The sequence below is a fragment of the Heterocephalus glaber genome, unplaced genomic scaffold (genome assembly GCF_053883595.1).
Source record: "Heterocephalus glaber isolate CG9 unplaced genomic scaffold, H.glaber_assembly_v1.0 deba00001795, whole genome shotgun sequence".
Classification (NCBI taxonomy): Eukaryota; Metazoa; Chordata; class Mammalia; order Rodentia; family Bathyergidae; genus Heterocephalus; species Heterocephalus glaber.
The window spans coordinates 2,911,314-2,939,298 of record NW_028258476.1 but is presented as its reverse complement, the minus strand read 5'-3'; the positions used below and the strand labels follow the sequence as shown (position 1 = coordinate 2,939,298).

Sequence of the window (27,985 nt, the reverse complement as noted above, 5' to 3'; positions counted from 1 at the left end):
TGAACATGCTCCACGGTCCCCACTGCTGTTTCCTCCTTTGGAAATGACTCTCCCCGCTTTCCAGGCCCAGACCAGTCCCTCTTACAGTACAAGCTCACCGAGGCTCACCGAGGCAGGACACCTTTGAAATCGGGGTCCATGTCCAGTGCAGCCGGCCAGTGAGCCCTGGTGGGGCCTGGCTTCCTTGTCAAGAGGGTCCCTTGCCTGAGACAAGAGCCCCCTCTTCCTCACAGAGTGAAAGCCGAAGCCAGACTGGGTCTTCCTGGAAATGGACACTCTCCAGGGTGGAGACCACTTCTCCTGGGCTGACTAGCACCCAGAACCGTGTGCCAAATAATGCTCGGAAATACGTGTGCGAGAGTTTGTTCGTTACATGCACACACGCTGACACGTAGCAGAGTCCTCCGCTTGGCTCCTCTCCTGGGACCACCTCACCAGGCACAGGCTCCACCTGCCCTCCCTCCAGTAGAGGCTGTGCTGGGCAGAGTAACGGGCACACAACTGCCGGTGGAACCGCAGGTGACAGTCCTTCAGCAGCTTGCCCAGGATGTAGAGGAACTTGTCCAAGCAGATCTGCTTGTCCTTGCTCTTGTCTGCTGCCCGGAACAGCTCTGCGATGTAGTATGGCTCCTTCCGGCCCTGAGGAGAGGCACACGGTCACCCACCCAGCAGGCATGCAGCCCACCTGCCGGGCCTTCCCCCACTTCACAAGTGGGAAAAACTCCTCCCCCAGAGAGCCAATGAACACGCACCGCCAAACCAGACTGAAGAGGCCCAGGCATGCTGGGTGTCTCAGGTCAGCAGAACAGAGGGCACGGGGGCAGACGGAGCCAAGTGTGTGCAGGGCACAGATCACGGGCTGACTGCACAGACCCTGCGCAGCACTGAGCAGCCTGCCCCCCCCACACCTCCTGGTCACCGTCAGTGGCCACGGAAGCCGGCCTGCTTGGAGCCCACAGCAGCATCCTGAAGGCGGGGAGCCACCCCACCCCACCCTGGGAGCTCCCCAAGGCCAGAGTCCGCCTGTCCCTAACGTCTGCATGGCCAGCACAGCAGCAGGACCAGCACGAGCCAGGGCAGGTGTCTGTGTACCATGACAGCCACCTGGGCAGTGTTTATGACACTGCCTGTGTCACCCACGTAGAGGGCACAGAGAGAGGAAGGACGAAGCCATGGGCCCTGGAGCCCTCCCGGATGTCCTGGCCCTAATCTGGCTGGGACTGGTGGACAAGGAAAGAGGGATCTGAGGTAGCAGGATAGCACAGCATGGGGAAAGTCAGGTTCAGCCCACCCAGAGATGGGGCAGCTGGGGACCAGGTGGGCGCGAGGACACTGCGCAGGGGGTGAAGTGAGTTCTTGCTGCATCTGGCTAGTGGGCGTGGCTGTGCTCAGCCTGAAGAGAGGCACCTCGGGAGGGAGTCGCTGCATCTGGAAGCATCTGGGGACCAGAAGGGCAGATGCTCATCCCCGCAGGAGCTTCAGAGCTGCTCCCCTCACCCACTCCCCCTTCTGCTGCTCCCACGAAGCTGACTGGCCAGAGGGACTGGAAGGGTCTCACCTTGAGTGGCCTCTCCCCAGCTTCCCTCAGCTGGGGCCACCTTCACAGGGCTTCCTGCCTGTGCCCAGGTGTCTGTCCCTAAGTGTCGGGAGCAATGCTACATAATTTTAGGGAAAAATCATTTGGTTAGCCTAGTTCTCTTGCGTACAGCCCAGCTATGGAATTCCGAGACATAATTCCATTTTGGCCTCCGGTCACAACTGAGACCTCAATGATCCATCCGGGGATGCTGTGATTCTCCTGGACAAGAAACATCCTGGGAGCTGAAAACATCCTGGGAGGAACAAATATCTACTCAGTTCCTCGTTGTTCTTGGACTGTTACCATCTTGTTTACCCAGATGTACTGAAGTCTCTGCAAGTCATTTGTTATATCTGTTTCTCCTGATGTACTGAGTACTGAATAAAAGGTGCGGTAAGCTGGGGGCTTTCATCTTTGCCGCCCAGAGCAGCGCTGATCAGACCCACAGCTCAGCTTCTTCTCAGTCTCATTTTTCTACCTTTCCTGTAATTCGCCTTGTGCTGCCGTGGCTCGCAGGAGACCAGGACTCACTGCAGAGGTTCTGGTAACGCCCCCTTTCCCTGTTCCCTACACCTAAGAGCCCAACCTTGGCGGGACTGTGAGCCCCATGGGTACAGGGCCCAGGCAGTACAGGCCGAGCCCTTGGACTGGCCCTGGTGGGGAAAGGGTTTCCCAGGAGCAGGACGAACCACAGTAACCTCCAGCCCCGGCTCCCCTCTGAGCCCTCAGAGCTACCTACAGTAACACTGGGCCACACTGACCCTCTGCTTTTCCCCAAAGTCAAGTGGCAGAGCTGGGAAGTTGCCAAAAGAACGCCCCTCTGGGAAAGACTGGCCTTGAGTCAGGGGCTGGACCTGATATTCTCTGGAGATGACAGTCCGGGGACCGGGGGCGTGGGACAGAGGGCAGAAGGCAGCGCCCACAGACCCTCCCGAGGCCTTGCCATCCCGGGGGCCTGGGACCTGGGCTGCGCCGGTGGGGAGGAGACCGTGGCTCCAGGCCCGAGAGACTCTGGGGACAGAAGGGCCGTAGAAGGGGAGCTCCTTCTTACCTTTGGCCAGTCTACAGCAGCCCCCACAGCCAAAACTGGACCCCCAGGGGCCCCGACACAGGGGAAGGAGACAGGGCTGCACCTCGGGGGCTCAGAAAGGTGCCTGGGGTTTGAGGAAGAGTCAGACTGAATGGGCTCTGAGCATAGGGAAGGCCAGAACCTGCGCTCGGTAGGCAGGAAGGGCAGCGGGATAAACAGGTGGGTGGCGGGAGAGTTTCAGGGCTGAGCTGGACTGGGACAAGGCGGGAGATTCGGCAGCCCCGGGCGGAGGCAAAGAGAGGAAAGCAAGCCGGGCAGATCCTGCCCCCTCCCCGCCCAGGCTGGAGAGTCTCAGGGAAGTCAGTTCCCTCTCAACACCCTCGCCACTCACATCCAACACTCACTTCCCAGCCCATAACCAGCCCTGTGCAAGTGCCCCGGCCCCCTGTTCTCCCACACCGGGACCCCAGACCCCACACACCAGGGTCTCCACGCAGCGGGGCACACTGTCCATGAGCAGGGCCTTCAGCTCCTCCAGGAACAGGGTCCCCACGTCCCCTTCCCGGGCTGCATACTGGTGGCAGCAGTGGATGGTGTTGAAGAGGGACTCCTCCACCGCGTGTCAGGCAGGACAGGAAGCAGAGCTGGGGATGCAGGGGTGAGCAGTCGGGGCCAGCAGAGAATCCGAGTAGACAGCAACCCCTCATCCGAGCCAGTCCTCGGCCAGGTGGATGCTTTCTCCCAGAGCCCTCTGCCCTCCCATTCTACCCAGGTTCCTGCACCTTGTCTGGGTGCTGTCCCTCAATGCCATCCGTCCCCTTGCAGAGGGGACTCAAAGTCACTGCTCTGCAAGATGCTGTCCTGCAGCATTCAGGACACAGCCAAGTTCCTTCACTGGGACTGAGGGCCTCTTGGGCACAGGAGCTGTGTCCTCCTCCCCTCTAGCCCACCCTGAGTTAGGAGTTAGCTGTGGTCAAGTGTGAGGAGAAACACACTCTTTTCTAAAGCAGGAGAGTGTTTATGTCGTTTAACATGGAAAAGCCAGGATCCCACTCAACAATAACCTACTGGGACATGAAAACAATCATATTACCAAGGGAACTGAGGCCTGCACTTGTGGTGCTGTTTTCCTTCTCAGTTCACTGCACAGACAGGACGGGGGATTCCCTCTTCACCTCACTGCTACCTCACTGGCTGAGCCTCTTCAGGAGCTGAGGCCCAGGAGGAGCCTCAAGATCCCGCAGCCTCCCCCAGCCCCTGCATAGCCCCCATCTGGTGTTCTGATGCCAGGGGCTCCTGCTCCTCTCTTCCTACAGAGTTGGACAGAAGCCCTCTCTTGGCAGAGTGCAGCTTCCCCAGGACCATGTGCAGGCCCGAATCACAGCAGCTGCTGCTTCCACCCCTCCTGGAGAAGCGCATCCAACACACAATCCCATTTAATCCTCAGCACGGCCTTATAAGGGAGGCACCATTTCCCCTGTTTTCCTGGAGGGGCAATAAAGTCTAGAGAGTTTAAAGGCTTTCCCAAGATCACACACCCAATTCACCTAGAGTTGGACTCAAACCCATGTCTTTGGGAGAAAGTCCCAAGTCCTGCTTTTCAGTTAGGGTCCTAAACCCCTCGGGGGCCACAGTTGTGCCTCAGCCCACTTGAGATGCTCCCCCTGGGATGCCCTTGAGGGGGCACTGACCTGTTGTTGCCAGCAGGGCTGCTGAGAGCTCACAGTCTGGCCTGCACATGGATCCGGAGACTCCCACACTCAGGCAGAGGCAGCTGTGTCCCGCCGATCCCGGTGGCTCCAGTTAGGACAGCCAGAGGACTCTCCAGTCTCCTGCCTTCCTGATGATATCACGCACTCGTCACTAAGATGAATGCAGCCAGTTTCGGGGATGAAGCCTCTAAGAATCAACAAGGGCTCATTATCCATCCCTGCCTCAGAGCTAGCTCATCCTCCCCGCTTCAGGGCTCGGGTGGGGTCAGGCACACACTCTCCAGCGCATCTTTCTCCGATGTCCCCCACCCCAGTGAGAGAACCTCCAAACTCCACAGTCAGGGGCACATTCCTTTCCTCATTCCCCAGCTATTTCCCAAGTGCTGCAGGGTGTCAGGCCCCCGCTGGGCAGTGCAAACACACAGTGTGCACACTGGGGAAGACTTCCTCTGGAGGAGATGGCTCAGTCAGGACGTGAGCACCTTGGGGCTGCAATGAGGAACAGAGGGCCAGGTGCTCCAGGCAGAGAAAACCACCTGGGCAAAGCCCTGGAGGGGCAGAAAGAGCATGGCCTGCTCAAGGGTGCACAGGGAGCACCACGAGCAGTTAGAGCACTCAGGACTCCAAAGCCCCATGGAAACGAAGCCAAAGGGCCCTGCGCACCAGGCTAGAGCTGCAGCCTCATCCTGTGCATGGAAAGAAGGGGAGGGAGGGTTTTGAATGAGGGGTGATGGGTGGGAAGTGAAAGAAAAGTGGCCACCAGCTTGGTCCTTCAGGAAACATCCAGTGCAAGGAGAAAGGACTGCTCTGAGGGGGACCAGACTGTAGGATGATTTGGGGGGGCAGACACAGATGCCACCTGGGCTCTCTAGTGACTGTTGAATCCCCTTCCCCAGCTCACCCCAGCACAGGATTTTTTCTGGGCTGCCCCTTCTACCTGGCCCCATCTCAGAATTTGCAGCTCCCTTGGGAGGGGCCACACGGGCCAATGAGTGACTCTCCCAAAAGGGGGCGCCAAAGGACAAGTAACCCAACTACACCCCTAAAGGTTTAACAGAAAACAGTGGGCAGGTGCTGGGAATGTATCTGCGCACATGGTACAGGGTGCACATGCCCTAGGCTCTGGGTTCAGTCCCCAGACCAAAATAACTTCTCAAGTGTTCCTTCATCTACTCAGTATAAACATTTTCTTGACAAAAAAAGTGCTTCATGATGCAGTTTTCAATATCTACACTAGAAATATGGCTTGAATTTTTAAAAAATGAAAGAACTTGGCCAACGTCAAGCTAAAGCAACAGAGCTTTAGACTGAATACCTTTCATTCAGCCATCATCCCCCAGGACTATAGCCCAAGGAATTAGTTAACCAGGGGTTAAGAGCTATAATCAGGAAAAATGTTTATTATTGCAATATCTATGATCAAGAAACAACACTAAAATTAAAGCCTTGAAATCATATCACTAACACCAATATGATTCACCCTTGGACACAAAGAACCTTCATCTCTGACCTATGGTTGGCTGACGGGAGGAGGCTCAGTCTGCATCCTCTTCAACCTGACTGTGTACAGCCTGGGATAAAATGCACCCACACGGTGCTAATACACAGTGGCCATTCCTTCCACAGGTCTCCTGAAACGACCCTCTCACTGAATGTTTTGCCGTAGAAATCTTCTCGCATGCTTAGTCAATGCCAGCCTGGCATTAATGAGTACACAGTACTTGCTTACGTGTATCAAAGTTTGTCTTATTGATCCATTATTGGTAGGCATTTGAGTCGCCTCAATTTTTGAGTTACCTTAATATGTACATTTTAATACCAACTGTTCCTTAATATTGATATTTCTCTAGAATTTTGACGTGTTAGTGGCTAGGAGCACCTAGTGCTGGGTGTTTGAGAAAAAGCGGGACAGAAATGAAGCGACCAACATTCTGCCTGCCAGAAGCTCAGAGTCTGGATGTGAGGGGAGGCATCAGACAAAACCCCCGGCAGTGCGCTTAGAAAGGTCCCACAGGGCCGGGGATTTAGCTCAATGGTTTCGCCGCCTGCCTCGCAAGCGCAAGGACCCGAGTTCGAACCCTGATCCAAAAAAAAAAAAGAAAGAAAGAAAGAAAGGACCCATAAATCGGACGCCAAACTTGCATGCGCCTCCCTCTCTACACCTCCTCATCTCAGCCCCTCACCCCACACCCAGAACGCGAGCAGCGCAGTCTGTGACACACAGGCATCCCAGGCTCCAGGTCTTTCTAATGTGGAGATCAGTCATGGCAAGCAGGGAGAGGGGCTTTCTGATTAGCTCAAGAGAGGAACTCTGCCCCAGTTAGCCATGAACCCCAGGGTTAGACAACTCAACGACGGATGAAGACAGCGACAAAATAACAGACTTGAGAGTAACAGACTAGGAGAGTGTGTGGAGTTGGAGGAGGGACCAAGCAGCACTTTAAAAGTTAAAGAAATGTAGCCACCTTGGCACCCAGATGGTGAATGTGATTATTCTGTGAAATACTGCGGCCGGCGGTCGGAGCGCCCGCCCGGGGCCCGCCAAGACCTGGAGCGCCGCGGTGCGGGGCGCGCACCAGCCTGACAACACCGCGTTCACGCAGCAGCAGCGCCTCCCCTTCTGGCAGCCGCTGCTGTGGGCCGGCCGGCAACGCGCTGCCGCTCTTCTTCTGCGCGGGCCTGGCCTTCCTGGGGCTGGGCTGGGGCTGTGCTACTCGCCCAACGCCCTCCCGGAGCTGGAGCACGACGACACTGGCGTAGGCGACGCGGCGGGCAGCTGCGCTGTGTGCGCTGCAGAGGGCCAGGGGCGCGCGCCGCCGCCCCCCTGCTTGTGCGCTTGGCCCTTCACGCTGGCCGCGCGCTTCCTGGGACCCCTGCACCTCTACTACGAGCTGACCGGCTTCTACCAGAACAACCGGCGCTATAGCGAGTCCCTACCGGCGCCCCCTACCGCTTCGCCCGCGGCCTGCCCGCAGCGCCGTCGCCAACAGCCTCTTCAGGGACACCTTCACGCCGCAGCACAGCACCAGCCCGGCGCGCCCTACGTGGAGGTGCCGCTGGACCGCGCCGCCGCCGCCTGGTGGACCGACGACCACGTCAAGTTCCGCAACCCGCCGCTCGTCCACGGCAGCCTGGCGCCTGCCTTCCAGGGTCCCGCGCCGCCCCCAACTGGCCCGGCCGATCTACGAGCCCAGCCTCGACCCCAACAACACTGGCTTCGTCAACCAGGACTTCGTGGTGTGGATGCGCACGGCGGCGCTGCCCACCTTCCGAAAGCTGTATGTGCGCATCCACCTGGGCAGCTACTCGGCCGGGCTGCCCGGCAGCGCCTACCTCGTGGACATCGCCTACAACTATCCGGTGCGCACCTTCGGCGGCCACAAGCTGCTCGTGTTCAGCAGCATCTCGTGGATGGGCGGCAAGAATCCCTTCCTGGCGGCATCGCCTACCTGGTCGTGGGCTCCCTCTGCATCGTCGTGGGCTTCGTCATGCTGGCCGTCTACATTCGCTACCAGGACCAGGACGAGGACAATGACAAGGATGAGCAGTGAGGCCAGCTCCCCCGGACCCTTCCGGACCCTTCCGGCTTCCTGCCCGGGGTCTTGAGAGCTCCTAGGGCGTCCCGCATCGCCCCTCACCCAGTGTCAAGCTCGCCTCACTTTGCCTAGTTGTGCATGAGGGGCCGGGAGAAAGGAGTTCTCTTCCTCGCGGGGCTGCCAGACTCTCCGGCTGGGCCGGGCCTTTTGGAGCAGAGGGAGACCTCGCAAATTCTCCATCTGCTTAGCACTTGACGTGTCAGGTTCTTAAAGAAGATAGAATTCCAGGGTTCAAGGGACCCTAGAGACTCCTATTCGACCGTAATGGGACAAGTGATTGAGAGACCTGGTGATGCTCCTATTTAATGTCAGGCAGCAGCGCTGGTCTTGGGGGGGCGGGGTGTAGGGTCCGGTGGGTGGTTGGAACAGAGAATGCAGCCCACAGTTGCGCTGCAGAAACAGGTGGGGAGAATATGCTTGTTAACAGTAGATTAGGAGGCACCAACACCCAGGTTTCTGACATACCAAGGCTGGCATAAATCATTCCAGGTTGTGTTTAACAAGATCCTCTGGTTTCCTGTATTCCCTCAAATTTGGGGGTTGCACTCTTGGCCTGAAGCAGCAATCTGAGTTCAACCCGGGTGCGCTTTGTCACCTAGTCGTTTGTTCCTGTGGGCAGTGTGAGCGTACTGCGTCGGACTTGGTCTGGCTCTGCCTTAAACATAGGAAGCTCTCTCTGTGGAGTGCATGGGGAAAGATGCTATCCTAGAAAACTTGTTGGCAAACGGATTTGCACCAGGGTTTGTGTCAGCTCATGCAGTGTTTGGGTGTAAAACAGACTTTGCCAGATGCTGTGTAGAAATTCAAAAAGGCCAGTTTGCTTGGCTCAAGAGGAATGTTTTAACTTTTTTTTTTTTTTGGTACCAGGGATCAAACTCGGGTCCTTGGGCCGCAGACAGCAAAACCGCTGAGCTAAATCCCTGGCCCATGGGATGTTTTAACTTTAAAGCCAGAGTTAGGAGGAATCTTAGAGGGGACAGCATCCCCTACAGTCATACCTCGGTCTCCTGACAATCCTCATCCTCTTTTGTAGTCTGGTTTCTTTTTTCTTTTTTTTTTTAATGTTCAAGAGGAAGGGCTTCATTCATGCCTTATCTCTTAGACTTGAAATTAAAGGGGTTTATATTTATGGTCTCAAATGAAACATGTTTGTTTCTAGTAATCATGTTTATTACATGATTCCTCTAGTAATCATGAGAAATATAATCTTATGTGTAAACTAGAATTTTAGGATTATTTGAACCTTTGAGGTAATGTTAAAACCAATCAATTGATTTTATTGATTGACTAAAATCAATCAGCATGTATAAAGTAGAGTAATAGGATATTTTTATACAAAAACCCTTTTAAGGCCAAAGAACTTAAAAGTAAAACCCTTAGTTGTTACCATTTTACCAGTTCACTTGCTAAAAACAAAGAGTTGTTCTATAATTCATCAAAATTCTCTAATGCCTCCTATCTGTTACAGCTTTTTGTATTTACTACTGTTTATTCCCACTCCATGGCACTGCAAGTTCATGAAGAATGTTTTGGTTTTTGCTGGTCTAGTGTTAAATTGTATTCAATAGTTTGCACTGATTTTATTAGACTCGTTTGTAATTCTTTGAAAATTATTGGTGGATGGACAACATGCATGTCATTTAGGTCGGTCTCATGGGGATCTTCTAGGATGATTTAAGTTGGATAAGAGTACTTACTATATTTTCTATCATGTAATTTGAGAGCAGCATATAGTTTGCTAGTATTTTTTAAAATTGTCCTATAAAATTTCAAATAAGACCCTCAGTCCTAAGGTATTCTGATTAAATTAATGAATACTGCTCCAGACCTTATTTTCTGCAGTTCTAAAAGAGAATAAAGGTTATGTTTGTCTTTGGTTTATTACCATGTTTGCTTAGTTCTTTGGAACTGCAATCTTAAAGGTACAAACACTACCAGCTGTTTTCCACATTTGTTAATAGTAGATTTATAATCCAATGAGAAAATCTTTCAGAATAAGGCTTAAAGTGAACTCAGGCTTTCATCATTAACTTCCTAAAACAGAATTTGAATTTATAGCAGCATCGACATGCAGACAAATTAGATGACCCTCACTAGTATTTGAATTTGATAAATGTGGTTGATATTTAAAATTTTTTGGTATGGATAGGTATCGAAGAACATGATCGTAATGTTGCTTTTCTGTGTGTTTTACTCAAATTTTAAACTTCAGTTAATTGTTGGGTATTTGGGACAACAAAGCAGCAGAAACATTAAAAATGAAAATGTGAACTATTAAAAAAAAAGAAATACTGAGGCTTATTAGGAATTTTTACCAGTTTGCATCAGCGTATATCTACTTTCAGTTTTATCTGCAGAACTGGGACAAACGAGTGTTCATATGCAATGACCTCAAGAAAGCATGGGACTGTTGCATTTGGGGCAACTGAGTCTCCATGTGGAAACTTGGAATAGGGTAAGGCATGCCAGAGGGGACCTCAAACACCAGCTACTCAGGAGCCTGCGGCAGGGGGATCACAAGTCTAAGGCAATCCAGGGTAAATTTAGTGAGACACTGTCTCAGAATAAAAATTAAAACATGCGGGGGCCAGGGATTCAGCTCAGTGGTTCCGCCACCTGCCCTGCAAGCACAAGGACCTGAGTTTGATCCCTGGTACCAAAAGAAAAAAAATTAAAACATGCAGAATAAGTGCAAGGCCTGGCTTTCATCACCAGTACAGCAAGAAAAAATGAAAGGAAGGAAGGAAGGTGGGAGGGAGAAGAAAAAATAAGGACAGAAGGGAGAATAGAAAGAAAAAAGAAAAGGAAGGGAGGGAGGGAGAAGGAGAAAGAAAGAGAGAGAAAGAAAGAAAAAGAAAGAAAGAAGGAAGGAAGGAAGGAAAGAAGGAAGGAAGGAAAGGCGGGCACGGGAAGGCCTGGGCTGTTTCTCTGGGCTGTTTCTGCAGGGTCAGAAGACTCCTGGATACTGAGAAAATCCTCAAGTATTGAGCACCTCCTCTGTGCTGAGCACTGTTCATGGAGTTTACCTCTGTGCCCTTTTTATGTCACCTTTTGGCAGTAAGGAGTGACAAGCAAAGCCATGTGCTCAAAGTAACACAGCTGGTGAATGCAGAGGTGTCTGTCCCTGCTGCTACACCCTGAAGCCCTGAATGACAGGGATGGAGCAGCCTTGGGAGGGCCAGGGAAGAGTCCTCCAGCTGGAGAGAAGAGCTGGAACAGAGATCTGAGTGGAAGCCCCAGTCCCATTTCCAGTGCCAAGCCGCAGAACCACTGAGCAGCCATGAATCAAATATCCCTCGGAACACCTCTTCGTGTCTGATGATTTGCTACAAAGACTCAAAGCCCAGACTTTGCTTATCATGGCAATCTTATTTTTTTGTTAGTTTAATCTTTTTTTCTATGAGTTTTCATTTTCTATTAATATAAGTTTGTAGTACATATTGATCACCTTCCTCTGGGGAGTTGGAGAAAGAAAGAAAAAGATCCTTGCCCCATTTTGTCTTAATTTTTGTACATGATGTAAGAAAGGGCCCTACTTTATCCTTCCGCATGCAACTCTAATTGTCCCAGTGCAACTGGTTGAAATGACTATTCTTGCCCCATTGAATTGGCTCGGCATCCCTGATGAAAATCAACTAGCTATAAATGTGAAGGAAAAAGGTCCCTCTGATTATAGACTCTTTGCTTCACCCATATAACAACATCTTGCCTCTACTATGCCTCCAGATAGAATCCGATAGGACTCTACTGCCCAAAATGAGCTCTCTTTCCTGAGTATTGTGGCCCGGCTGCAGCACCTTTTCAGGCTGAAACTTCAAGTCCCTGCTCCATACCATACCTGCAGCAATTACACCCCAAAGCCCTCTGCCCACCCCATCACATATCCATTCTGTCAACCAGAGCCACTTTAGAATTTGCTTTTCCATTTACGCTATTTCATCATCTGTTTTTCAATTAGGACTATTTTTTAAACATTTCATCAAGGGAGTGGTTCCGCTGCCTGCCTTGCAAGTGCAAGGAACACAGTTCAATCCCCGGCACCAGAAAAACCCAAAAAAACATTTCATCAAGGAGCGGGGATCTAGCTCAGTGGTTCTCCCTCCTGCCTTGAAAGTGCAAGGTCTCGAGTTTGACCCTGGTACCAAAAAAAAAACAAAAAACCCTGAACATTTCATCAAGTCCTAAGTATTCTTTGCTTGACTCTAAAAAGCTACATTGCACTAGGTTTCCAAGCCATTATTACTTTAGATGCTAAGAGATATTTCCCCTGTAGCATCTGAAGCTTCCTTGGAATGAACTGACAAAGATTCAGTGAAAGAAAAGGCATATGAATTTATTAAACGAGAAATCACGGCAGAGGAGGAAATTACAGCTTTGTGATTACTTAAGAGCCCGAAATTACTCAGAAGCTTGCAGGCCTCATTTCCACGGGAGAGGGGGAGATGGGGAATGGGGGTGGGGATTATATATCATTTTAAGGGGACACCAATGAGATTGGAGCACAGTGTCCTGGGACAAAATCTGTATGGAAGCCATGATGGGCGATGGTTTGTAAATGATTCTCCACGGGACAGATGTAGAGGTCAATGCTGTTGACAAAGGTCTGCAGGTGTGCGATGGATCCCAGTGTCTCTTCTGGAGACGTGGGCTTAGCTAACGAAAGCTCGGGGAACAACCCAGAGGCGACTGCTTCCTCCTCGAGGTCCAGACTTCAAGCAGAATCGGAGATATCAGAGGGAAGCTGCTTCCAGCCTTTGCTTTTCTCTTAAGTTCCTTTCTGTGAAAATAATCACACACTGAGGAGCTGCATTTGGAGTGACAGTCCCTGGACTCCCTCGTTATTCACAATACGTCTGACACCAATTGAGGGGCCGATGTTCCACGCACCCACCCATCCTCCAACTCTCCAACCACCCAAAGGGCGCCCTACAGTTCATTCTAATGCTGTGCACCAGAGCTAACTGGGGTCCACCAGCTAAGGTCTCAGCCCCGTAAGAGCCCCATTTCCAACCCCCCATACATTTGACCAACTGGCCACAAAGTACATATTCCTCTGAACCGCTCTTGATGTTTGATGATTTGCTAGAACGACTCTCAGAGCCCAGACCTTGTTTATCAGGGTGAGCTTATATGTTGGGAGTTTTTCTTTTACTTTTCTACGAATTTTTATTTTGTATTAGTATACATTTGTCATACATAACGATCACATTCCTCTGAGGAGTTGGAAGGTGTACAGTAACACATCTTAATTCTTTTTTACTCCCTTTCCCTTCTCCTCCATCCCTTCTCTCTGCTTCTCTTGGTCCCCTTCCCATTTGCGAAAGATCTATCTCCCTACTTCCTGTCACCAATCATTTATTTTGTTCATTATATTGTGGGTCTCTCATATAAGAGAAACCATGTGATATCTAAGCCCATGTGACTTATTTATTTTACTTAACATTGTGCTCTCAAGGTGCCTCCATTTTTCTACAAATGACTCAAGCTTATCCTTCTTTATGGTAGAAGTAGTACTGTATTGTGTATAAATATCACATTTCCCGAGCTGCTTCTAAGATTTAGCTATTGTGAATTGTGTTGCTATGAACATGGGTATGCCTGTATCGCTGTAATGTGATGTCTTTAACTCTCTCAGGAAGACGCTTAGAAGGAGAACAGCTGGGTCAACTGGAGAACCCCGTTAAGATGAAGGGGTGGAACCTTTGACCCACCAGCTTCCTAGTCCCTGCCGACCTGTTCTGAACTCTGTGGGGTCAGCAGTGGATAGGTGGTGATGTGGGGGTTAGGAAGAGTGTTGGTTCCAGACATGACACCAAGGAGGGCGCAAAGGGTTAGCTTGACCAGGGGACAAGGCAGTCAAAGTCCTTAATAAAAGACCTTAAATAAAGTTAAAGTTGAATTGCCAAGACCTTGTTTCTAGTTCTGTTTTGTTTTTTTGGTACCGGGAATCGAACTCGGGACCTTGTGCTTTTAAGGCAGGCGCCAGAATCACTGAGCTAAATCCCCAGCCCGACAAGACCTTGTTTCTACAAACACAATTTATCAGTTTTCCTGGATGCTCCAAATGTTTTAAAATTGTATATATTCTTTAAGGTTGGGCACTCTACATATATATATATACACATCTTTATACAATTCAATTGTGTTGCTCAACTGTTTTCTATCAGGAGTCAGCAAACTCTGGTCAAGCCAAATCCTAGCTCACCACCTGGGTTTGTACGTAGATGTTTATTGGAACAAAGTCTGTCGTAAATGTATGTGTTGATATCTATCACTGCTTCTATACTGTGACAGCAGTTTCCCTGCCCTGCTCTATATTATTAATGACATTTCTGTCTGCTCTATGAATACTCGAGTCAACTACCAAACCCTGCCAGGGCATTGCAAGTTTGTCAGTTTCTGTTTCTTTCAGTGTTTCCTTTACTTACTTCAAAATTCAATTCTCATATGAATAAAGATTAAGACTGCTGCATCTTGGTGATTTGCACAATACCCCATAAGAAATACCCTTCTTTCCACATAATGTGCTTTTAAAAAATTCTCCGTAGTCTCATGTTCGTATTGTTCTGTCTGAAGCTTTCTGTATTTCTTTTCTCATATTTTTTTCTTTTTCTAAAAAGTGAGCATACCGGAATCAAAATTGATCATAGACCAAAAGGGAAAACACAAACTTTCAAAAATTCATAGGAGAAAATCTAGATGAGATTGCATTTCATGCATGACCCATGAAAGTAAAAATCAATAACTTGGACTTCATTAAAATTAAAAATTTCCTGTTTTACGAAATTCTCTATAAAAGCAAAAAGACAAGCCTCAGACTGGGAGAAACATTTGCAAAAGGTACATCAGATAAAGGAGTGTTGTCTAATATATACAAACCACCTTTAAAACCCGACAGTAAAAACGCAAACAACTTTCAAATTTTGGCAGTTATGAACAAAGCTGCTACAAATAGTAGTAATGTGGGTTTTGTGTGGACATAAACTTTTATCTCCTTTAGGTAACTACCAAGGAGCATGATTGGTGTATCCTATGTATGTTTGGTTTCATAAGAAACAGCCACGGGTCTCTGAATGAGGCTGTACCATCTTGCATCCCAAACAAATAATGAATGCTAGTTCCTGTCATCCACATTTCACATACACTTGATGCCACTGGGACATGGGATTTGGGCCATTCGAATAATGGATAGTGGTGTCTCATTGTCTTAATTTCTTTAGCCTTGATGAGATACGATATAGTTATCTATTCACGTGATTATTGCCATCTGTAAATCTGCTTTGATAAAATGTGTGTTAAGGTTTTTGACCTTTTGTTTGTTTGTTTGTTTGGGGGTTTTTTTGGTATCAGGAATCGAACTCGGGTCCTTCTGCATGCAAGGCAGGCGGCAGAACCACTGAGCTAAATCCCTGCCCCATGACCTATTTTTTTTAAAGTAAGTTGTTTGTGTTCTTATTGTTGAGTTTTGTTTTGGGGCTGGGGGGGGGCTGGTACCAGGGATCGAACTCAGGACCTTGCACTTGTGAGGCAGGAGGCAGCACCACTGAGCTAAATCCCCGGCCCAAATGTGTGTGTGTGTGTCCTATCTTCATACCATGGAATCCAGCCTTCAGGAAGAGCCTGGTAAAATTGCCTGCTTTTACCTCTATAAGTATTTTCTAGAAATACTTTCTGTGCTTCCCATGGCTTTCCTGGGAGCCAAGATCTTATATTTTTTGTTGCTGTTGTTACTGTTGTTGTTTTGGTACCGGGGATCAAACTTGGGTCCTTGCACTTGAGCAGCAGGCAGCAAAACCACTGAGCTAAATCCCCAGCCCCCTATTGAGTTTTAACAGTGTTTAGACAAACAGTTAGCCAAACTTACCAAAAGAAGAAAGAATGCTTATCAGCACAATTAGAAATGAAAAATCCAAAACCACAATGGACACCACCAAAATCCAGAAGATCATTAGTAACTCCTCTGAAAAAGAGTACTCCAACAAGTCAGAGAATCTTAAAGAAGTGAACAGATACCTATACACATGAATTACTAACACTAAACCAAGAAGACATAAAAACCCTGGATAATCCAGTAATAGACAATGACATTGAGGCAGTAATAAAAAACTTACCAACTAAGCAACGTTCATGACCTGATGGATTGTGTAATAAACCACAGTAACAGTAGCGAGGACAAAATCATATGATCAGCTCAATAATTCAAAAAATGCCTTTGACAAAACCAACAACCTTTCATAGATAAAACCTTGAAGAAAAGAGGTAAAGAAGAACCTTATCTCAACGTAATAAAAGCTATTGATGATAAAAGTGTTGCAAACATATTAAATGAGGAAAAGCTAAAATCTTTTCTGCTAAGATCAGGACTGAGACATGGATAGCCATTCATGTACAATACATTCATTGAAACTTTAGCCAGGAAAGAGAAAGAAATAAAAGCGGTGCCACAGGAATGTAAGAAGTCAAATTATCATTATCTGCAGGAGACATCATCCTCTACATAGGCTTTGATTCTGTCTGTTTTATTTCTGCTGCCATTCTTTGTTTCTGTTTAACTCTCCCTTTCTTCCTAACTTTCGCACTGAAGCTTTTGATTTTTTCATTCCAGTTTGGTCCCTCTACTTAATTCTCCTTTTATATATGTTCTTTCCACTTCTATTTGCTCTGTGACTTCTTTTAGTGCTTTTATTTAACTGATTCTTTAGGGTTAAGCACGTATTCATCATTGCACTCTAGTCCTGCCTATAGATGAAGGCTATGTAGAATCCTTTCCCTGTACTTAAGAAACACTCCTTAGACTTTTCATCCTAGAATGATTTTAATTGGGAAACTATGGCGTTTTTGTTTCCATGGAATGCACACCCTTTCCACCGCTATCGGGTGCATTTCAGGAACCCTCCTATCATAGCTCCTATCGTAGCTGCCAGGACCAGCAGCTGCCTGCAGCCTGCGTGGGACTCCACCCATCCCCCACCCCCCGGAGGCGGCCTCACCAGGGCCCTTATGACATCATCAACGTTCTCAACCAATGGGACTGGGGGGCTGAGGCCACGCCCTCTGTGTTGAGTTTAGTTCCGCCCTGGTTACGCCTCTTGCAGGCGAGCAGCAGAGCGGCACTGAGACTCTTGGAGAGCGTTTCCAAGTGATGGAAGGCACTGTGCGCAAGTGGCCCTTCCCCTTTCCCTCTCCCTGCACCAGGATTTCAGAAGAAACCCGTAGGCAGAAATTGGCCAGAGCTAGGCAAAAGGTAAAGCACACAGGGAGGATCCCAGCCCCTGGACCCGGACTGAGTCCCCAGATGGCCGCTCCTCGGTCAGAGTCTGTGCCGCCCCTGAGGCACATGGGGCGGGACCCTCCTTGCCCCAGTGCCCCCATCAGGTCCTCCCACAGACCCGGGCCTCACAGCCCAGCCCCCTCCTGGCTTCGGGGACCCTTGCGATCACTCTTGAGGCCTCCTGCCACCCCACCCCATTCCTCCCTGAGCCCTACCTCAGATTGCCTCGTCGCTTCCCTGTTCTGAACACAGAGGAGGGCAGGGGCACAGTCAGATTCGGGGGACAGGGAGGCAGGCGTAGGATGTGCTGAAGGCCCAGTCCCCTCACAGTATCATCACCACCCCTCACCTGGCCCTCGCTCTTCCCACCGGGTGCCCTAAAGTGTCCTTAGCCACAGTCCAGTTTCTCCGGTGGAGACGCAGATTTCCACCCGGAAGGGGATGGGAGCATGGGAAGGGGTGCAGCGAGGCTTTAGGTTCCCTGCTGCTGAACTTGGACACTGACAACAGGAAACTGTCATCAGAGAACCCGAAAGGTTGACGGTGTCTCTGGTGACCCCAGCTTTGGGGTAGTTTTCTCCCAGCATTCTGTCTCCAGAGAGACTCAAAATATCTCCTAAATTCTCTGCTTCACGTTTGAATTCTCGTGCGTGTGTGTGTGTGTGTGTGTGTGTGTGTGTGTGTGTGTGTAGTGCTGATTACACGAACAGCCTTCATCAGTGGGCCAAGCTCTCCATTGCTGAGCTGAACCCCAGCCCTCTTGCTTTTTTGTGTTAGCCTTAGGGATTGATTCCAGGAGGCACAGAACTACATGCCCAATACTTTTTATAGTTTATTATTTCTATTTTCAGACACTTTTTAATGCTATTTTACCTCAGGCTTGTCCCAGTCTTGTGCTCCTGCTGCCCCAGTGTCACCAGTACTTGGGATGACAGGCATGCACCACAGTGCTATCTCTCTTTCTTTCTCTCTTTCTCTTTCTTTCTTTCTTTCTTTCGTGTAGCCACGTAACTGCTCCGTTGCTCAGGCATTAATTGCTCATCACAGCACTGTGTCGGTCATTGCTGCATTGGAGCAGGTGGTGTGCCTAAGAGTGTGCTGTAGAAGCTATGCAGGAGGATGTGAACACAGAGGCTCATCATTGTCATCAGTATTATTGCTTTTCCTTTATGCAGTTGTGAGAGTTTCAAGAAAGAAACACTCTTTTGGGTCCTTCTCTGGATGCGAAGAAAAGCATAAAACCTGGGATATCCACTGGTGGCAAATGTCACCCACCTGACGAGGTGAGTCAGAGCTGGCCAGGCTGCTGCGGCTGTGGCTCTCATGGCAGTGGGGGGTCAGGGTTCACATGAGCACAGTGTCAGGTGCAGGATAAGAAATCTGCATTCGAGGGCCGGGTCTGTGATAGCTCAGCGGTCTGGTGTGTGACAAGCTTATGACAAGTCCTGGGTCTGACCAACAGCAGTGCAATTAAATATGTGGGGAGGATTTTATGTACAATTGTGATGTTTGAATGACACATTTTTATGTGAATGCCCTCGGGCCTGGTGCAGATCAAGCACTCAGTAAATGGTAGCTGCTGTTTGATTTTGCTCAGCCTCAAGGGCAGCCAGGCCAGTGAGAAGAGCCACGTATGCTCAGGCTCTCTGCCCGAGCCCAGGGTGTGAGGTCTGGGAGGTGGCAGGGTGTGCAGGGAGCTTGGCTCAGGCCACCCTGGGTGGGGGAGTCTTAGTGGAAGAGGAATCACCACCTCCTGTGCTTCTCTCTGAGCAGAGCCAGGATGCCACCAGTGGCCCCAAGGTCCTGGCTCAGAACAAGTGAGTGTCTCCTACTGGGGCAGCTGTCCCTAGGCTGAGGGGTCAGGGCCGGCCACTGCCCCGAGCCTCTTCCCCATCCAGCTACCTTTACCCTGACCCTGTGTCTCCAGCCCTAGGACGTGCTCCTCCGATGACATCTAGAGGGCCCTAAATGAGATACCGCAGACTGGGGCCAGAGGTGGGGAGAGGGAAGGACACTTGGGTGATAGATGTGCCTGAGGTCGCCTGTCCCTCCCTGTCCACTGCTGCCTGTGCTGTGGGCAGCTGACAAAGTTGAAAAAGGAGAAGGAGGAGCCTGACAGGAAGATCCAGCACCTGGAGAGGAGCGTGGTGGACCTAATGAGAGAGATGCATGAGTGCCGAGTCAAGAGCAGCTTGGAAGGAGCACAGGGTCCCTGGCTGTGGGTGTGACCTGCACTTTCCTAAGGAGTGAGGTGCACTCAAGCGCACTGAGGCAAACACAAAGGGGTCTCCGCCAGCATCTGGCAATCCTCTCATCTGACTGAGCTCCGTGTCCCCATCTGAGAGAGGGGTGACCTGCCCACTGCCAACTCCCACACAAGAAACATTTGGGACAGTGGCTTAAAGATTGGCCATCATCTGGGTAGGAGAAATCATTCATCAGGAAGCCGAGGTGGGGCGAGGAGCCTGAACTGGGGGCTGAGCACTGAGAGGCCAAGACCTCTACTACTACTTCCCTTCTCAGCTGTGCTCCAGCCCTGGAGCCCCCAGCCGGGCCATTGGAGGAAGAACAGCGGCTGTAGTGTGAGCTTGTTTCTGGGCAGCTACATGTCCAGAGAAAGGAAACCTATGTACTGTGTCAGAGAAGGGAGGGACAGGAGGAGGGGCTCCTACAGCTGGAGCACAAGGCTGCACTGTGGGCCAAGGAGGCTGAGGAGGACAGGAGCATCCTGCAGCATCTACAGAGTGACAACACCATGAAAAGCTTGCTCCTTCAGAACCATGAGCTCATGGAGCAGCTGGCCCAGATGCAGGACAGTGTCCTAAGGCTGGTGTGTAGCCACTGCTCGCTGGTCTCCTCCCGCCAGGTCCTTTGGGGCAGAGCAACACACTTAGCCCTCTGGGTCCTTCCCCCATCAGTTCAGTGGGGGCTCTGAAGCCCTTAATTGTGAAGGTGTCCTGTGAGGCAGAACCCTGCTGGAGCATCTGCTGGGGACAGGGGACGATTCTCCATTGTGCCTGCCCCAGGGACACTGAGGTTGGGTCTTGGGTCTGGCTGTATTGGCGGCACTGATTCCTCTTCTCTGAGGAGTGAAGACAACCTAAAAATGGCCAGTGCGCTGCAATCGGAGCAGCTGGAGAGGAAGGAGCTGGCCAGGAAGCTGGGCCAGCTGCGGGAGAAGATGGTGGAGCTCACAGCATTGGTAACTCCCGCCCCGTGAGACTGGGCTAGGACAGAGGTGGTGCCCATGGGGAGGGGAGGTGCTGGGCCAGGGCCCAACTCCCACAGTGGGGGACAGGTGATCCCAGAGCCCTGCCCTTCTCGCTGAGCAGTTCTGTGACTGCTTCCTGCACCATGCCTGTCATGGGTAGATGTGGGTGGCCCTGGGCTCCTCCCTAGTCCTGATGTCAGTGTCCGTGCTAGAGACCTGAGAACCCTGATCCAAGGAAGAGACAGGGTGGGAGAGGAGACTCCTTAGGGCCGAGCTGCATTCTGATCTCAGCTGCCCTGGTCACAGTTTCAGTGCCTCCATCACCACGCCTGGGTGTCCACCACCTGAAGAGGATGTGAACCTTTTCCTCTCGACCTGGTGGATTAAATGAGCCAGTGTGTGAAGGACGGGAGGCTGGGCCAGTGCTTAGTGGTTGTGGGCTGGCTTCCTCTGATTCTGCACAGCTGTGGTCTGAAGTCCCAGGGCTGGGAAAGGAGGTTCTGAGGCTTGAGGCTGGGTGCAGAAGGCCAGAGCTCTGAGTGCCCCCGCCACATTCGTGAGCTCAGGCTCTGGAGCAGCAGCTCACCCTCCCGCACCTCTGGGTCTTCTGCAGATGGCGCTGAAGAGCCAGGAGGCCCAGCAGCTGCAGCAGCAGGGGGAGCAGTTGATGTCCCAGGTGTGGCAGCATGCTGAGGCCTGGCAGCAGCTGGCAACTGAGAAGAAGGCCCTGAGTAGGAGGGTTCTGCTGCACAGGCAGCTGGTGATGCAGGTGCAACACACCAAACAGGAAGAAACTGTGGCCCTGGGCAGGCTCTGCTATGAGCTGGGGGAGACTCAGGTGATGAAGCTGCTGAGGCGGGGCCCTGCATGGAGGGCCTGGCTGCCTCTGACTTCTCATTTTCCGGGCTGCCCACAGGAGGGCCTGGAAGCCTCGAGGCTGCAGGATCAGGAGTCAGCTCCACTGAGAGTCCTGGCACTGGCTGGGGCAGGGTGGGCTGAGGAGGGCTCTGAAACAGAGAGTTGAGGGGGAAGAGACCTCTAGAGTGCTGCTCATTCTCTCCCAGAGTGCCGCAGACCAGCTGCAGTCGATGTCGATGTAGGGTAGGAAGGGGAGATGTCCTGGGCCGGCGATGAGAAAAGAACCTTCACAAGCAATGTTCAGGTTCCCTCTGAGAAGTCTCAGGGTCTGATTTATTTTTATATCTTTAAGCAATAGCTGGGAGGCATTGGGTGGAACATGTTTACATTTTAAGTTGCCTTAGCAATTTCTATTGAAGTAAAGGTTATTTTCTTGTTAAAGTGCAATTCCTCTAAGCTGTTTCATTTCATTGAACGTCACGAATACATATTTAAAAATTACAATTGTCCCCTTATTTACCCACACCTAAACAGAACAGAAAGTAACTTAATCAAAATCTTTATATCAGCGGGGGTACAAGCAAGATTTCATCAACTAAGTGTCAAACTTGTGGTCACCAGCTGGCCCTTGAGAAACTGCACAATGGTTAATATAGTTTGCTATTAGCTCTCTGTTTTTCTATACCTCTGTTCATCTTAACTAAATGTCATTTGGGTTCATAGTCCACGAGCAGGAGATATTTACAGCACTGTGAGAAATACTGAGTAACTTGCCTCCTTAATGCATTTACCTGTCTTAACGTTCTTTCTATTTCCCACTTTCCACTGTTTCTTCCATCTAAAGTCTGTCCTTTCAATCTCTTCATAAGACCCCTTTAGTAAAAAGAATGTCAGCAATAAGAGGGGGAGTCATAGGAGTGGGGAAACAGAGGGGGTTTTAGGAGAGGTTTCTTTAGGAGTGGATGTGGCAACAGAACTAAGAGAAACTGGAATTGGGACTTGTGAGCCAGATCAGATTTCAACGTATCATTACCAATTTGCCTCATGCAGAGTTTGTTGTTAGTCACAAACACAATGACTCCTGTGATCAGAGTAACAATTATAAACATTATGGCAAGAAAAAATAAAACATGAGGGTACGATGTGTTCCACCCTTTCTTTCCCCCACCGGGAACTTTGTCAAACAGCAATGGAGGTCGGTTGGGCTTCGCCACCAGAGGGCAGTGGCCCAGGGGGCCCTGGCAAGGTGGGTGCAGAGGGGGCCTGGGTCTGCTCTGCCTCGCTTGTGGGCCTCACTGGGGTCCCCCTTGGCTGCTCCCAATTTGAGATGAAGCGGATATGGAAGAAAGGGATGTGGAGACTCCTCAGTCAGACCCCAGCACCACTGAAGACTGGGGCAGCTCGGGCCGTGGTGAGCAGGTCTCCACTTTGTCCCTTCTCTGTGCCCCCTTACTCCCCCCCTCTGTGGTCCCTTTGGACACCCCAATACCTTGTTTTCCCTGCCCTCTCATTTCCGTGGTTCTCACACCTTCACTGGGAGGCTGTGCTCACACTTTAAACTCCAGGAATAACAGGTCCAAGTGCCAGACTGGGGGCTCCTTTCTGGTCCTAGTACCCCCCTCATCCAGGGACCTCCCCCCAGTGTCTTATGCCACATCTGCAGATGGCATTATTCAATGAATACTCTGCCTCTACCACTGCACTCCACTGCCCAGTGCAGGCACCTGATCTGCCTGGCAGCCTCGGCCCAGGACAAACCTGAGGAGGCGGCTGTCACTCCCGGGAGCACTGGTGACCATGTGGTCATGGGGAAGCTGCAGGTGAGTCTGTCCTAAAGCCGGGAAGGGTGGGCAGGGCAGGTGGCACAGAGCGCTTTCCCTGCTGATCTGGCTCCTGCACCAGGGAGAGTGCTGGTGCTGGTCCTGGGTGCAGCCCAAGAGCCTTGGGCTATTTTTAAAGGACAGGGTTTTGGGCTTTTTGTGTCCTTGCATTAGAATCGCCCTCTGGAGCCTGGTAACATGCTCACGCCTGGCCCAATTGGGAGCAGGGCTCCGGTGTTGTCCACGGGCCTGATTCTGCCAGCCACAGGTACCCGCATTTCCCCAAGGAAGCAGCCGCTCTCCTCAGGTTGTAGTTTTGCCCCCACAAAGGTTTTCCCATTTTGTATGGGATACTACACAGACTTTCTTCCCGTGTGAGAAGAAAGAAAACGTCTCCTTGCCCGTTCTCACAAGCCCACATGCTGTTTAAAATCAGAGGCTTAGCTTGTTACATCAGTTATTGAAAAAAAGAAAAAAAGAACTAGAGAATCATGATGGCAGCAGACACTGATGCAAGCCCATGTAACAGTATGTGACAGACAGGAGTGCCACTGGCCAGGGCAAGGTAACCTGGCGGCACCCCGATCAAAGACACACTGAGAAAAAGCCATTTACATACTAGCAGAATGAGAGACCAGGCTACTTTGCAAAATACACAGCAAAGAAATGCATGTGGAGAACAAGGCATAGCCATGGAGTAAATGCAAATGGCCAAAAAGAAAATCAAAAGCATCTGTTCCCTTCTCCCAGGCCACAGCCAGGCCAGAGAGCCCCTCCCTGCTTCCTTGAGAAGAGTCTCCCCTTTCACAGCATAAGGGAGAGGGTGTGGCAAAGAAGAATAGCAGAAGCAAAAAAAAATGAGTCCTTGGAGAGATAAACAAAAATGGTGCCCAACCTGGGCCTTACCTTGGTCTCCGGGACCCAAGCTTTACTGTCCTGGCCGGCCTTGACAGCATTGTATGTCCTGGCTGACTTGCCACACAGCAGTCCCTTTCAAAACGGCTCGACAGTTAAGCATATTCCAGGTCTTCCTGGCCTTGAAAGAAGAATTGGACAGGAAAAGCCATGCAAATGGTGACAAAATTGTATGTACAAAGCCTGGGCTGAAGGGGTAAGGGAAGAACTAGCTCTGGAGAGCCAACGGGGTGACTAAAGCGAGGAAAGGATAAAAGCAAAAAGAAAAGTGCACTCAGTGTGTTGCAGTGAAGAGTCGTGAAGGTGGGCTCCTTGTGGCATCGCCTCTCCCTTATGCTGTCCACATCTCCTGGGAGCACACAAGAACTTCCACCTACGGGGTCCCAGGACTTACTTGGTGCTATCCTCTCCTCTTGGCATTCACAGGTCCTGCCTGTTTCCCCAGCCTGCTTTGCAACACCCTACTTCTTATATCAGTCCCACAAACACCCAGAAAATTGGAGCTGCCACCAAGGAGGGTGGTGAGTGGAGTCCTGGGAGGGGTGGGCAGGGGCACGAGTGGGCAGGGCACAGCGCTCCTCGCCTGGGACTCTCCCTCCAAAGGTCCTGCAGAGAGGTGCACTGCTCACACTGAGGGGCCTGCAGGTTCTTCCCCAGAGCCCAGCTGCCTGAGAGCAGGAACCACAGCAGGACCCAGGCTTGGACATTCACTGCTGCATCCCCTCTTTCCACCTTGCTGAGGAGAAGGAACCGTGGAATCTATTCTGATCTAAGAAGTTCACTAGCAAACCTGGAGAAGGGGCGTAGGGTTAGGGCCTAAGACTAAGGGCCTCAGTACGCTTTCTGGTTCATCCTGACTAGAAGGAGTCAAAACTTTCCTGGAGGAACTCTCTTGGAAACAATGACAAGGACAAGGATAGACAGAGAAAAGATTTTTTTTAAAAAGCCGATATAAAAGGAACCCAGGTAGCACAAATGGCCTCGGGACTTGCACCTAAAGGCCAGAGGGAAGTTACCAGGCAGAGCACAGAGAAGCCAGGTGCACAAAGCCAAGGTAACCCTCCCTCGCCACCTCCCACAAAATGCAAAGGAGACAGAAGGGGGAGGAGGAGCGCTCTAACTTCACACACATCCCCTCACTAAGGCTACACTCAACTTCCATAAGGCCCCTCCTCACCAACCAGCTGCTCCTCCTAGACCTAAGGCCCTGAGCAGGACAAGCAGGCAGAGACAAGCCAAACAAAGCCCATGCAAAGGAGGCCCACGGAGTCAAGGGTGCCTGCCTTAATCCAACCACAGCACAGCAAGCCAATCCAACTGTGCCAGGGAGAAGGGTCTCACCAACCCAATAAATGGTAGCCAGGTCCAAATGCCCACGTGATATTCATCTTTCCAGAAACTTCTACCCTTCTCACCAGGGCGGCATTCTAGCTTCTTTCTTCTTCCTTACACATAAAGTGTCTTCCTTTTAATTCACTCCTGGTGCTGAGTGTAGGATCCCAGGTAGCTGCTCATCCCAGCAGAGCAGCAGTGCAATGCCAGATACAGACTCTGACCCATGGATACATGGGGCCACGTTCAGTCTCTTCCCGATGAATCTACACACCGCATAGTTCCCTGAGAGCTAAATCCTCTGCACCACACAGCAGCGGTCTACAAAGCCCTTCGCCCCCTGAAAGAGAGGCTCTTGGGCATCATGACTATTTTCCCATTTTACAGCGCTTGCAAAGCTGTGAATTGGTCAACACGAGGTCTGCAAGTTCCACAAGAGGCAGTGCCCACCCTAGGCCCTTCTCTTGAGCCTTCCCCACTGAAGATCGCTCCAGGTCCACATCGCCCCATGAGTGGGGGGGCGCTCCCTCAGGAAGAAAGACAGCTTCAATAGTTAGAAGCCACACTGGGGAACGGATGTCAGCTTCCCTCAAGCCCACAGAGGCTCCCCGGCCTTGGCTACCTCAAAGTCGCCTCTGGACACACAGCAGCTCTCAGCCAACCACAGCCACCTCCTTTTGGTTTAGCGAGTCACACACAGAGCTGCACTGCTGCTCCAGCTCCAGCTTGGACCTGCAGAGGCTGCTGGCCTGAAAAGGCTTGGTGTGTCCCAGCCAGGCTGGGGGCTTCATCAAGAGTGAGCTGGAGGCTCCGAGCCCTGCCCTTCTCCATGGGAGTCTCCTGCTCTGTTTTCAGCCAGGAGGAGACCCACACTGGAGGGGAGAGGCCTTGCCTATTGCTCCTGCCCAACACCTGCCCAGGGATCCTACCCAAACCCCGAGTGGTGGGGACACTCACACCCCAGACACACTGGGGCACTCAGGCCACAACTCTCCTCGAAGAGAAGCTTATGGCTCTGCTCACCCCACCCTCAGCCCCAGAATGGACCTGCAGACCTTGAGGCCCCTCCTGATGGGACAAAGAGGGGAGGGGAGGTCCAGCCAGAGCTAATAATCATGGAGACGGTCACCCCTGCTTATGAGGGAATATCGATCCCTTATGGACCTCACAAGGACACCCCATCGCTCTCCATGCTGCCCAGTCCTCATCCCTCTGACTACGGCCCTTCCCTGCTGGCCCTGCCTGGTGCCTGCTGGCCCTGCCTTCGCAGGTCACCTCTGACAGGATAGGTGGGCTAATTCTGACCCTGCCCTCTGCTTCGGGCCCTGGGCCTGTGAGCAGCAAGGCGGAGGACCCTCCCTCAGGCTCCTGTGAGTGCAGGGTGGGCCCTGCAGTGAATGTCTGGGCCTCACCCAAGTCCTGGCTCTGCAGGCCCTGGGGTCACAGATGCCCTGAAAGCAGCTGTCATTTTGAGCAGGTTTCCACGAAGCAAATGTTTACAGAGCACTCCTGTGCCTCAGCCATGGCAGGGCCTCTCTGTCCTGTGCTGGTCACCATACACCACAGTCCCAGGGCCCAGGGTGGCTTCAGGGCAGCACAGCCTCACCCAGCCCCTCTCCTCTGACAGACACCCGCACCCAGAGGGCCCCTCCTGCAAGCTCTTCGGGAATGAAGGGGAGCTCCTCTCTCTGAGTTGGCCCGAGGCCCCCACAAGCACAGGTGTGCTGCAGACCCAGAGGGAGCCCCACAGCCTGTCCTGTGAGGCGCCCACTCCGAGGACACAGGCAGGCCTCGCTCACCGGCCTGGGCCCAAGGACAAGGTCCAGCCCGGCCATCTTGGCTTCCACTGAGACAGGCCTTAGCTAGGCTTCACTCCTCACTTTCCCTCCTTTGTGCCTGGTAATGGAAAATGAGAGAGCGAGGAAATGGGAACCCACCCTGTGAGCTCGCTCTAGTCAGGTCCACAGGGAGCTGGAGCTAGGGCTCCCAGGTCGGGGTCTGCTCCCCTCTCTCTCTGGGACCTCCTGAAGTCAGGGCTCAGGAGGTGCAGGTCGCAGTCTGACTGCTGGCTCTGCAGAAGCCGCGGGCCCAGGCACCCAGGGGGAGCCAATTTCTGAGGCGAGCCCACCCCGCTGTGGCCGGTTCTCCCGTGAACCTCGGGACGCTGAGCCTGCAGTTGGGAAGAGGAGCACAAGGCGGCTCTCACAGGCGGGTCCCAGCCGCCCCAGGGCAGTCCCTCGCAGCTGCCTCCAGGCCAGCAGTGCGCAGGGCTTCTTCAGGCCGCCTGGCCCTGCAGGCTCAGCCCCGCTGGAAAAGCCGTTACAGGGCCGCGCGAGCGCCCCCTAGCGAGGGCGGGGAAAACGGTCACAGAGCAGGGCGGGGAAAACCCAGTGTGCGCGCACCCTCCCCACGCCCTCTGCCCCAGGCTCTTCAAAACTGAGGCCCCTCCCGGACCAGCCCCTGGCCAGGCCCTCAAGGCAGCAATGGCTTCCCTGTTTAAGTCTTTGCTCTCCCTGCTTTGCAAGGACCCTTTCCGGACTCAGGCTCGCGCCCCAGGGAATGAACAGCCTCCTTTTTCACTCTGTCTCTCTCTCTCCCTCTCCGTCTCTCCCTCTCCCTCTCCCTCTCCCTCCCTCCCTCTTTCTCTCTCCCTCCCTCTCG

At 51.7% G+C, this 27,985-nt stretch overlaps 2 protein-coding genes and 1 pseudogene across 8 annotated transcripts; 2 read left to right on the top strand and 1 right to left on the bottom strand.

Annotated features, from left to right (window-relative positions):
* On the bottom strand, positions 1–27,985 carry LOC101699223 (protein S100-A15A). 4 transcript variants are annotated; one of them, XR_015448123.1, is made up of 5 exons: positions 27,262–27,985; positions 23,984–24,113; positions 4,301–4,508; positions 3,091–3,253; positions 461–639 (listed from the first exon to the last, which is right to left on the bottom strand). XR_015448123.1 is itself a non-coding variant. In XM_087203341.1 (4 exons), exons 3-4 carry the CDS (start codon positions 3,121–3,123, stop codon positions 370–372), a joined length of 303 nt encoding a protein of 100 aa, XP_087059467.1. In that variant the 5' UTR covers positions 3,124–3,253; positions 4,301–4,508; positions 23,984–27,985; the 3' UTR covers positions 1–369. The 4 variants fall into 4 exon arrangements, 2 of the variants coding, with proteins under 2 accessions (XP_087059467.1, XP_021105087.2); XM_087203341.1 differs by having other exon boundaries at positions 1–639; positions 23,984–27,985; XR_015448124.1 differs by lacking the exon at positions 3,091–3,253 and having other exon boundaries at positions 456–639; positions 23,984–27,985.
* LOC101699576 (cell cycle control protein 50B-like) lies at positions 6,826–12,329 on the top strand (annotated as a pseudogene). The gene has a single exon (XR_015448145.1). The product of XR_015448145.1 is annotated as a cell cycle control protein 50B-like (transcript).
* On the top strand, positions 16,981–23,090 carry LOC110347025 (golgin subfamily A member 2-like). Of its 3 annotated transcripts, none has more exons than XM_021249487.2 (4): positions 16,981–17,161; positions 18,364–18,471; positions 19,116–20,390; positions 21,013–23,090. In XM_021249487.2, exons 3-4 carry the CDS (start codon positions 20,295–20,297, stop codon positions 21,421–21,423), a joined length of 507 nt encoding a protein of 168 aa, XP_021105146.1. In that variant the 5' UTR covers positions 16,981–17,161; positions 18,364–18,471; positions 19,116–20,294; the 3' UTR covers positions 21,424–23,090. The 3 variants fall into 3 exon arrangements, with proteins under 3 accessions (XP_021105146.1, XP_021105145.1, XP_021105143.1); XM_021249486.2 differs by having other exon boundaries at positions 18,962–20,390; XM_021249484.2 differs by having other exon boundaries at positions 18,364–20,390.

What these genes read in the sequence shown, in the direction of transcription:
- LOC101699223 (XM_087203341.1), bottom strand. Translation starts at nt 3,123, where the DNA reads ATGGACAGTGTGCCCCGCTGCGTGGAGACCCTG. An exon ending in CCCGCTGCGTGGAGACCCTG is followed by an intron (nt 640 to 3,090) that starts GTGTGTGGGGTC and finishes GCCTCTCCTCAG; the next exon opens with GGCCGGAAGGAGCCATACTA.
- LOC110347025 (XM_021249487.2), top strand. Translation starts at nt 20,295, where the DNA reads ATGGCCAGTGCGCTGCAATCGGAGCAGCTGGAGAGGAAGGAGCTGGCC. An exon ending in TGGTGGAGCTCACAGCATTG is followed by an intron (nt 20,391 to 21,012) that starts GTAACTCCCGCC and finishes GGTCTTCTGCAG; the next exon opens with ATGGCGCTGAAGAGCCAGGA.